This window comes from Xyrauchen texanus, chromosome 27 (assembly GCF_025860055.1).
Source record: "Xyrauchen texanus isolate HMW12.3.18 chromosome 27, RBS_HiC_50CHRs, whole genome shotgun sequence".
Lineage (NCBI taxonomy): Eukaryota > Metazoa > Chordata > Actinopteri > Cypriniformes > Catostomidae > Xyrauchen > Xyrauchen texanus.
The window spans coordinates 25,109,022-25,121,225 of NC_068302.1; the positions used below are offsets into that span (position 1 = coordinate 25,109,022).

General features: G+C 36.4%; 1 protein-coding gene across 2 annotated transcripts; it reads left to right on the forward strand.

Annotated features, from left to right (window-relative positions):
- Positions 1-243: 243 nt before the first annotated feature.
- On the forward strand, positions 244-11,614 carry alx3 (ALX homeobox 3). Of its 2 annotated transcripts, none has more exons than XM_052094806.1 (4): positions 244-630; positions 7,374-7,645; positions 8,008-8,133; positions 8,515-11,614. In XM_052094806.1, exons 1-4 carry the CDS (start codon positions 291-293, stop codon positions 8,863-8,865), a joined length of 1,089 nt encoding a protein of 362 aa, XP_051950766.1. In that variant the 5' UTR covers positions 244-290; the 3' UTR covers positions 8,866-11,614. The 2 variants fall into 2 exon arrangements, with proteins under 2 accessions (XP_051950766.1, XP_051950767.1); XM_052094807.1 differs by having other exon boundaries at positions 8,008-8,070.
- Positions 11,615-12,204: the final 590 nt, after the last annotated feature.

The following is a 12,204-nucleotide window of genomic DNA, read 5'->3' on the forward strand; positions in this document are numbered from 1 at the left end:
TCATTCTTTTATCTCCATTCATAACCATTTTGTTTTATTAGGAGAACATTGGAAACGTTATATGGTTAATTGACGGGAGCCGCATGTGATTGATTACTAAACATATTGAATCAGACCGCTGTCTCATGTCGCCCCCTCCCAGTTCACGGGTCTTTGTTTCTGATACTTTAAATCCCACCCACTTGAAATGAAGAGGTGAAAAAATCACTCTCTCTTTCGCTTATATCCAAAATTGTTCTCAGTTAACAGCATCCTTGTACTATTTGCGCTCTCGCGCTCGTGAAGAGGTGATGGAGACGGAGAATTGTTTGTCTTTTTCCTCGCCCCCAAACAGGATCACTCCGGAGAATTCCCCGGGTTTGGAGAATAATTCTGGCTCTTTCTTTCAGTGTGACGATCTACAAAAGTCCCCACATCTTCCACTTGCGCATCGACATGAGTTCTTTAACACACAGTCTATTGGACGCTACGCTGACGGCGGTCCTGCGTACTTTACGCGCGGCGTAAACACTACAACTTCACGAGCATCGCCTGGAAAACATACAAAGTATCTAGAGATTATGAACCAGGATCAAAAGACTTCATCGACCAGTGAGAAGAACTCGTCATTTTATGAAAATAATTCCGATGGTAAGTGAAAACATTTTAATTCAATAGTTGCACCAAAAAGTCTCGACCGTAGGCTAAATGTTGTGGTCGTGGTGGTGTCTGGGTGGTAGGGTACATTGGGGCTAAAGGCACACCTTAAGGAAAATGTGTATTTTTCTTGTAAGTTTATCAAGATTGAAAAATTAATTTTGATGGAACAAAAGTCCCACACACTTGGGGTAAAAGCCCCCACACTTGGGGTAAAAGTCACACACACTTGGGGTAAATGCCCCACACACTTGGGGTAAAAGTCCCACACACTTGGGGTAAATGCCCCACACACACTTGGGGTAAAAGGCCCCTGCACTTGAGGTAAATGCCCCACACACTTGTGGTAAAAGCCCCCACACACTTTGTGTAAAAGTCCCCCAAACTTGGTGTAAAAGGCCCCCAGGGGGGTTTTTACACCAACATCAAGATCAATATGCTTTTTTTAATAACAAATAAAGATCAAACTTATTTAAAATAACCACTTTAGAAAAGGTTGTCTATTTTCTGTTAATTCTGTACAAATATATGATCAAATGACCTCAAATTGAAACTGAAGTGTAAAATGACAAACAGATGTTTAGCAAAGTACTGTAGAAGTTTTTGTTGCTATTTAGTGTTTTGGCAGAAAATAAAATCAAAAGTGCCTTTTACACCAGGGGGGCCTTTAGCCCCAATGTACCCTAAATAGCCTAATAATAATAATCATAATAATATATCTTCGTCAAAGTTTAGATAACATTTAAAAAAACGATTTATAAGACAAATGTAAAATGACTAAAGACAGTGATGGAGTTAATATCACGGAAAACGATAAACATCTTCTGCTAACCTAAACATGCTATTTAATCATTAAAACATAGTTTGTTGCAATGTAGACTTATCTGATTCATGGGTCTAAATATCCCTCAATTTATTCAATTATCCTGAATTATGTCACAACAAACAATGTGGCGTTTCCTTGTGCCGATGAGCGTATGCCTTCATTTAATTATTATTCTTTTTATCGGTTAATCCATGTTTGGTTCGATCTGTAACCCAACATGTTTTGTTAAGCACTTTAAAAATAATAGGCAGAATTTGACAATATGTCATTATTTTAAATGTTGTTGTTTTTATTATTATTATTATTTTTTTTTTTTTTTTTTTACAAAACTGACTGCCCTTAAATAAGGGAACGTGTTGGCCTTTATTTTACAACAGCTGTCTCCTTTTTGTCGAAAGAGCTGTCTTTAAGTTCAGGCCTGGTCAAATTATCGTCTACAAATGTCATGCTCAATCATTTTAGTATGAGGCCTAATATAAATAAAGCTCTAAAAAGGTTCAATTATAAAATAACTGAGGTTGAATGACTTTGGCGCCGATGTTTTAGTGTTTCTACTCAGGCCTGGATCAATATATTTGAAGAGCAATTTCTACTTTACATAAACCTATTTATAAAAATATTACGAGGTGTAATGTTCAGAAAGAATCTTTAGATAACAACATTCAGAAAAATATACATGGTTTAATTACGTTGTCGCTGAGACTGGATTTGCGGAATTCCTTTGTCTCCGCAGCTCTGAGGTCGTGTTATTTGGTCTGTCTTGTTTGTTTTCAAAAGTAGGCCTACTCTGTGACATCCTAAACACGAACACTGACTTCCCATCATATGGAACAGCGGATTTTAGGAACATTACAACGCTTGAGGATTCTGTCTTTTTCAGAATGAGGTTTCAGAAATGTTTAAGTTCAGCTTCATACAGATTCCCGCAAGTAACCCCGAAAAAAATGCACGTTATGTGGATCAATGAGAAGGAGTTCAGGGGTTACTACTTTGGCTAGCTTTGTGCTCCCTTTGTCTGGAAACTATAAAAAGCACACAGAACAGGATTACAACGACGGGCACATGTGAAAGTAAACTTGGCCACTCCATAGGCCTACAATTACAAATAACAGAGGAACATACGTGAATGAAAATTATCTTGTGGCTTCCATTTGTAACAGACTATGCAACTGGATCAGATTTGATCCTGCAATTAGAGGAAGAAGAAGAAGAAGAAGAAGGAGGAGAAGAAGAAGAAGAAGAAGAAGAAGAAGAAGAAGAAGAAGAAGAAGAAGAAGAAGAAGAAGAAGGGGGAAACGCTCCTTTGCAAACTCTCACTCAAAATGCCCCTTTTTAATATTATTTATTTACTTGCATATATAGCCTAGCTATTGTAGGGAGATAAGATTTCTTGTGATATTAATGTAATTGTAAAGATTAAGAATATTGAAATAACAATGACGTGGATCCGCACACTGTTTAATTATTAACTTTTATTAATTTAAAAACCATAGCAACGTTTCGATCATTATGATCTTCGTTAAGAAATTCCATAGCAATCATTATAATCAAATTAAAAGCTATACCTTGTCGTCTACCGTTTCAAAGGAGAATTTTTAACAAACATTTTGCTCTCGGATAGGATCAATATGCATCAACTTCATATATTACAGGAAGTGTTCCTGTTCCTTCGTCTCTGATAAACTGCAGAAAGGAGAAAGATCCGTTCAAGTTGCGCGTGTGTGTTTCGATGCTCTCGTTAATTTTACCAGCTGTTTATTAGATATATCTGTCGATGCTTTTGGGAAACGCGCTAGATGCTAGATACGCAGTGATTCGGAAACCCCAGCAATTTTCTGTATTTTGCATTTTCCAAATAAAGTTGATAACAAGAAAGTAAGTTTATGTTTCTACTGATTAGCAACTCAGAACATCAGTCACTGTTGCAGACTGTTCTGTTAATTCGGTTGGCATCAGGCTTTTATTTGGTGATTGGGGTGTCTAACAAATATAGCCTGGACTTGAATGGAAAGTGCGAAAGGGCCATGTTTAATATTATGATTTTTCAGTTTTATACCATTGAGAGCCAAACACAACCTGTCCCCTTTTAAAGCAATGCAGACTCTCTTTCCTGTTTTGTTGGGAGGGTTACTTTTGAAATGTATTCCACTACAGATTACAGAATACATGCAGTAAAATGTCATTTGTAACGTATTCCGTTAGATTAGGCTACTCAAGGTCAGTAACATATACTAAATACTTTGGATTACTTCTTCAGCATTGTTAGATTTTTTCACTTGTTTTTACTATAAAAACTCTGCCCAGTAAGAAAAAATACTCATATTAATATAAATTCTCTAAAAAAACTAAATATCTTATGCAGTGTTGTTTCTAAAACAAGATAAATCAAATTGATCTTGTTTTAAGGATTTGTAGATATTTTTTGCAGGAAAACAATACAAAATTATTAACAAGAATATTATTTTTGCCCTAATATCAAAGGTCTTACTAGAAAAAAAAGAAATTATGATTCAACATGAATTTTCTTGATAAAAAAATATGATAGTGCGCCTGGTAACGTGCATGTAAAATGACCACAAATAGCATTTTAGCTTAGCGTAAATTTGACAATTTACACAAGGTTTATTTCTATTTCTTCTGCTCCAAACTTACTTCAAACTTACTTCTCTGTCTGCTCATAATAATGCAACACATCATAAGAAAGTGTTTCACCGCTGTTCAAATGCACTTTGGATAGTATCATTTATATGTAGGCCTATAAATGTTTTCCATCTGAAAGGACTAAATATTAAATGAAACAAATAACAATAAAATGCAAAGTTATCTCTTCAGTAATCAAAATACTTATTGAATGTAACTGTATTCTAAATACCAATTATTTAAATCGTAACTGTAGTGGAATACAGTTACTTGTATTTTGTATTTTAAATACGCAATCCCGTTAAATGTTTTCCGTTACTCCCCAACCCTGACGGTACTAGTGAACAGGATTCCAGGCAGTCACATTTCTGCTGTATTGCATTTGTATTTGTAATTTTTTAATCTCATAAAGACAATTTTTATTTTTATTTTTACAACATCATCATTCTTAATTGAACAACTTCATCTTATTGAAGGCCAGTTAAGAAATCTTGGCAGATACATTTTAGGGCATAGATAATTTACATTATGGTACATAACCATCCTGTATTCCTAAAATGTTATTTTAGTATTTTTGTAGTTCTTTAAATATTTCAAGAGATTATTATTATTATTTGCTTTAGTTAAGTAACAAGAAAAAGATGTAACATTAATTTTAGGGCAACTATTTTATTGACCAAAAGATTATGGTTTAAAAGATTCAACCATTATGTGGTTCATATATATAATTACATTATCATATGTCATTATGCTCAGACAGCTATAAGAAATCTTAATTAGACATTTGAAAACATTTGAATCCAACTACATTAGGATATCGAGAACACAATACACTGAGGCATGTGCTTTACTTTCTTTTCTATGAAAATTAAGAATTACATTTAAATTAATTTACATTTGTGTAGTGTTTATGCTATTTATTTAACTCTAATTTGAATTAAAATTTGGCATTAGAATTATCTCAAATTCCCATGTAACGTTTAAGTCATTTAAACTGAAGAGACATTCTTTTAATCGAAAAGTTATATGAAGTGCTCATTCCTTTTAAAACAGCACTTCCAATCCTTTATATTCTCCAGAGAAAAGCAAACTCATCCTGTTAAATTTCACTGGATGTGTTATATTTTTTTATTTTTATTGTTTTACGACCCTATTGAAGCACAGTTTGAGCTAAAAAAAAAATGACTGCCTTCATTCCTAACCTATTCAAACTCAAGTTTCATGCTTAATCAAAACATGCTCTACTGACAGTGCTTGTTAATACTCTGTAGTGTGTCTCTACCAGCTGATTTCAATAGCCTGCTAATTATATACAACATTTGTATGTAGCAAAATTAATAGTGAAGCAATATACACAACATTAAAACCACCTGCCTAATATTGTGTAGGTCCCCCTTGTGCCGCCAAAACAGCTCTGACCCGTTGAGGCTTGGACGCCACAAGACCTCTGAAGGTGTCCTGTATTATCTGGCACCAAGATGTTAGCAGCAGATACTATAAGTCCTGTAAGTTGCGAGGTTGGGCCTCCATGGATCAGACTTGTTGGTCCAGCACATCCCCTAGATGCTCAATTGGATTGAGATATGGGGAATTTGGAGGCCAAGTCAACACCTTGAACTCTTTGTCATGTTCCTCAAATCATTCCTGAACAATTTTTGCAGTGTGGCATGGCGCATTATCCTGCTGAAAGAGGCCACTGCCATCAGGGAATACTGTTGTCATGAAGGGGTGTACTTGGTCTGCAACAATCTTTAGGTAGGAGGTATGTGTCAATGTAACATCCACATGAATGCCAGGACCAAAGGTTTACCACAGAATATTGCCCAGAGCATCACACTGCGTCCTCCTTCTTCACATAATGCATCCTATAGTCCATCTCTTCCCCAGGTAAACATGCACCTGGCCGTCCACAAGATCTAAAAGAAAAATTTTCAATTGCTCCATGGTCCCGTTCTGGCATGCTCATGTGCCCATTGTAGGTGCTTTCGGCAGTGGACAGGGGCCAGCATGGGCACTCTGACTGGTCTGCGATGCACTGTGTTTTGTTCATGGCCAGCATTAAGTTTTTCAGCTTGTGCTACAGTAGCTCTTCTGTGGGATCAGACCAGACAGGCTAGTCTTCGCTCCCCACATGCATCAATGAGACTTGGGCTGGTTCACCAGTTGTCCTTCTTTGGACCACTTTTGGTAGATACTAACCACTGCATACCGGGAACACTCCACAAGATCAGACGTTTTGGAAATTCTCTGACCCAGTCATCTAGCCATCACAATTTGGCCCTTGTCAAAGTCGCACAGACCCTTGCCCATTTCTCCTGCTTCCAACACATGAAATTCAAGAACTGACTGATCACTTGCTGCCTAATATATCCCATCCCTTGACATGTGCCACTGTAACAAGATAATAAATGTTATTCACTTCACCTGTCAGTGGTTTTAAATTTGTGGCTGATCAGTGTATTCAAATGGAAATCTGCAATGCAAATGTTTTTAATTTATGCTACATAACGTAGGCTCATATCAATATTGCATTTAATTACATTTGCTGCCTAGTTAAAACTCACATATTTGAAATGCTGGTAACACTTTACAATAAGGTTCCATTTGTTAACATTATTTAATGTATTAGGTATCATGAACTAACAATGAACAATATATTTGTTACAGCATTTATTAATGTTAGTTAATAAAAACGCAGTTGTTCATTGTAAGTTCATGTTAGTTCATAGTGAATTAACTTATGTTTACATATGGAACTTTTGATTTTAAAAATGTATTATTATATGTTGTAACTAACATTAACCAGGATTAGTAAATGCTGTGAAAGTATTGTTTATTGTTAGTTAATGTTAATTAATGTTGTTCACTAATTTTGTTAACTAATGTTAACAAATGGAACCTTATTCTAAAGTGTTACTGAAATGCATCTATGATTATTTTGAGGTCACATATCTCTGTGAGACAACTAGCTTTATTAGAGGTGAGGAGAACTAATTATGCAGTATAAATGTTACATTATGGTTAATTCATGACACAAGTCAAAGTCATTGACAGCAGTGGATCATTATTTATTTCAGCTTCTGTTTTGTTCAGCATTTCAGGTCTCTTCTGCCGACTGCATATATAAAACAGACAAAAAAAGCCCTGTACCTAGGGCTATGATGATAAATTAGTCTTTCTTAGACACCAAATCGATCTCTAATCTGCATTTAGTGGCAAATACTACCCATCTGTAACACTGCCCTCAACAGCAATCATTCTATCTTGGCAGGAGATAAGCCCTTACCCAAGCCCCTTGGCTATCCCTTCCTAGACTCTGAGTGTTGTGGAAAACTGAAAGAGCCGTCCAATGGATTGCCTGAAGACTCCATCGCTGATTCCATTGACCTTTCAAGCAAGAACAAGAAGCGACGAAACCGGACGACTTTCAGCACCTTTCAGCTGGAAGAGCTGGAGAAGGTCTTTCAGAAGACACATTACCCTGATGTCTATGCACGGGAACAGCTGGCACTGAGGATGGAGCTCACAGAGGCAAGAGTGCAGGTGTGTAAAGCTCCATCTTGAAAAGTTATTATATATACATGGTTATCTGAATGTAAGATTCAATGAATAATCTGAAAATGTTTAGGGTATTTTTTGGTTGTGGATGCTTAATTATATTCCCAGAAAATCATGAAAGCCTTTCTATACAATTGATGTTGCTAATTTAAATAAATTCACCATTAAAAATTATTGTTAAAATGTTCAAAATTCAAAAAAAGTTTCACATTAGCACAAAGAATATGCAATTTTGTTAATAAAATGTATAGGGTGGAAGATATCTGTAATTCTCACAGGGCATTGATTTGTATCAAAGCAATTCTTCATCACAATAAAACTGTATTTGCACCCCCCCACCCAAACAGGTTTGGTTCCAAAACAGACGGGCCAAATGGAGGAAACGAGAGCGCTACGGGAAGATGCAAGAGGTGCGACACCACTTTGCTGCTACATATGATATCTCCCTTCTCCCTCGTTCTGACTCATACCAGGTACACACAAATACACATAAAAAAAAAAACAGAGAGACCTTGACAATATGATATTTTTTTACTATTATTTTAAAACACACCGGGGAGCTGCTTTGGTTTGGATGGGACCAAACCAAAGCCAAAAGTGCAAATTTTCACAGACTATATTTGTTGTCTAAAACATAGAGATTGAAATTAGATATCTATGGTCTTGACATTTTGGTCACGTATTATAGGCTAGCACTTACAAACATTCTTTAAATGTAAAACATATACTTAAACAACTTACTGTTCTCACACTACTGCAGAGCTAATCTCTTGTCATGCATACTGAGACAATACGAAGTGGCATATTACAATAATTCACTGATGTCTTTTTTTTTTACTTGCATGTCCTTGTAGATGCAAAATAACCTATGGCCAGGCAGCGCGGGAATGGGAGGTGTAGCCGGAGCAGGCACTGGCTGTGTCCTGGGCCCAGAAAACATGCCGTCATCCTGTATGACCTCTTATCCCCATCCTCATAGCAACCTACCTGGACTCATGGGTATGTCTGCATCCACAGGCCATCCTCATCATCACTCACCCCACCATCCTAGCATCAACGGGATATACTCACTCCATGGCTTCCCAGGAGGCCTGGGAGCCCATTCCTTTGAACCAGGACCAGAGTCTGATTACAAGCCCTCGGGCCTTGTGGCCCTGCGAATGAAAACTAAAGACCCGGGAAGCCTGTTATCCTGGCCAACATGACCATGCAGCTGCAGCGATTGCAATGACATCACTGAGCCAAAAAACAGTTAGCATGCACATACAGGCATATTAGTGTTATCCAGAAACAAAGAACTGAAAAACAATTTTTAACTCTCAATATACACCTCTCTTATTGCAGCCATTTAATCTGTTTCCATATGGAAGCATCTCATTTGTTTGTGTGAGTATGTTGAAACCCTGTGAGCCAATGGGCTTGGCACACAACTTGCCTTAATGACATTTTTTCAAAAACTTTCTTGGATACTGAACATGTAAAAACAGTGTAAAATTAATTACCAAAGAAGATGTGGAACATGTTAATTTAAGTATGTTTATGGTAATCTAATAGTTTCAGTGTATGCAGACAAGTGTTTTAGCCCCATCATGACAGTTAATAAATGATTTGACATTTCCCAACTTTATGCATTCAAATACATCACCACTGACAACTCACAATTGTTTTGTGTACCAATTTCTTATACATAAATACTTAAAAAGGCTACAGGATTTTAATTTTTTTGGTATTTGAGAGAGGATGTCGCCATATTGTATTACTGTAATAATTCCGGTCAGTGGCATTTTTTGTAAATGGATACATGCCTTCAAAGTCTGCCAAATGTCACTCAATGCATCAGCATCATGAGACAGCCCTGCTAATACCAAACCAACTAAGCAACCACAAACCCCTCACTCTTGGATTGATTGTGGATTCCAACGCTTCTCTCCGTTACACCCATCAACTTGTCTGGTGTCTTGCTATGGTGTCTAACAGCAGGGGCAGAACCACAAGCCAAATGAGTTCTTAGTCAGCTTACATGCTATGATCCAATAGTTATTGCCAAAAATCAAAACAAACTTTAAAAGCACTTTAGACTCCATGGTTAAAAATGCTTGGAGGTGAAATTGTAATAGAAAATATTTTAAAGCAAGAGGAACCTCCATGAACAAGAATCTGATTGGTATTATCTGACATTTTTGTGTAAAATCATTATATGGACTTCAGTTGCAAATGACTGTACATACACTCATTGAGCACTTTATTAGGAACACTGTGGTCCTAACAAAGTGCCCTTCTGTTGTTGTAGCCCATCTGCCTTGATGTGTGATGTGTTGTGCATTCTGAAATGCTATTCTGCTCACTACAATTGTACAGAGTGGTTGTCTGAGTTACCGTAGCCTTTCTGTCAGCTCTAACAGTCTGGCTAATCTCCAGTAACCTCTCTCATCAATAAGTGTTTCAGTCTGCAGAACTGCCACTCTCTGAATGTTTTTTGTTTATGGCACGATTCTGAGTAAACTCTAGAGACTGTTGTGGGTTAAAATACCAGGAAATCAGCAGTTACAGAAATACTCAAACCAGCCTGTCTGGCTGCAACTATCATGCCACGGTTGAAATCACAGATATCAAATTTTTCCCCATTCTGATGGTTGATGTGAACATTAACTGAAGCTCCTGGCCCGTATCTGCATGACTTTACATTGCATTGGACTGCTGCTACACAATTGGCTGGTTAGATAATCGCATGAATATGTAGGTGAACAGATGTTCCTAATAAAGTGCTCAGTGAGTGTAAATCCAATACAGTTCTTGTACAATTATTCCATACTGCTTAGTGAAATCTTTTTTTTTTTATCTATACAACTATGTTCCTCATAGGGCCAGAGTTCATAAAGAACAACAAGCAAGGAAAAAAAAAATTTCTAAGACAAATATCAGAAGTTATAGTTTCCCATGCTGTTTGTGTTTTTTGAAATGCCAATCCAATGTGGAAAAAAGTTAGTGTTATGTGTCCCAGCAATGCGACTGGAATGGACTTTTCAGCTCCATCTGGTTTTAAAGACTGCATGCCAATCCTGCTAGGAACTCTTTAAGAGTGATTCACTTAATCTAGATGACACATACTGAAAGACCAAATAGTTTGAGATGAAAACCCTGACTAGCTGCAGTGACAGGATTTTCAAAACTCCTCTCATATTCTTAATTCTCTGAATGGGAACAGATCGACAATTGATTTGGAGCAAGCATTTTCTGATGCTTCTTTCCATTGTGCAGTCAGAATGACAGAAATGCTGGATCACATTAAGTGCCAGTTTAGCGGACCATGGCGTGTTTTGAGAGAGCTGACATGTGGTTCCAATAGAGGATAGAATGGGAGGCTGACACAATCTCTCTCCACACCCATAGCTTCGAATTCCAGCCTGATCTTTTAAGACAGTGGAGCCAGCACTACACATGCAAACTGATTAAATCCCAGATAAAAGGATGTGATAAAGACATACAGGAACACAAGAGAAGCATTAAATTAAATTGATGAGAAGTACAGTGAAACTGGCTGGATGTTGCGTTAAAGAATGCAGAGAGCATAGTGTGCTAAATGTTGTAGGATGTGTTAGCATAGACATACTGGATATATGAGACATAAGTTCATGAAATATTAAGATTTAAAATGAATCCAGACTAGAGTAGAAATGTATAGGCCTATATAAAGTTAAGGAGATCTGGTTGGACTATTTTAATGACAAGGCCTGCAGCAGGACAATTGGAAAAGTTTTAAATGTGTAAGCAGTTGAATTTTCCTTCTAGTAAGTCTGTAAGTAAGCAATATATTGTACTGGCTATTGTATTTATATTAGGTGTGATGAGTTTTTTTCTATTTGATAGTGTTTGATTATAATTGTACCTATACATAGCGCATACCTTTCTGAATTGCATGCTTGTTGTCTGTTGACCACGCAAGTCTCATATGAAGCTGGATGATAATGTGTGCTAAATGCCTTCAAGTAAATAAATATCTTAATTCATTGTATTTTACGTTGTATTTTTTGTATACTGATATACAGCAACCCATCATATTGGTTACTTGGCATACAAAAACAATTATAACCATTCTGAAAACTTATTTTCTATCCAATACATTTATATTTTATGAGGCTGAACATCTTTGACAGCTAAATCCAGCATAATGCAGACAAGCTGTTTTTCACGTTTAAACTAAAACATGACACTTCATCTCAGAGAAACATGCAATGGTCACCATCTGTTGGACATAAAGTGAACTACAAGATTTTTAGTTAGTTTTATTCGTTTATTTTATCACACACACATTTTATGAAGACAGTAACTATTTTAACTTAAACTAAATGTAAGGTAAGTCGGAAAATCCCTTTTAATGGTTGACTAAACAATCTAAAACACTTTTTTTTATTTCAAAATATTTTTCTGTCACCATCAAGGATTTATAATTTGATTTAAAAACAGAATAAAACGCTGAAGTATATACAAATATATATATATATATATATATCAGTGTATTTCCACAATGACAGAGGAAAAATTAG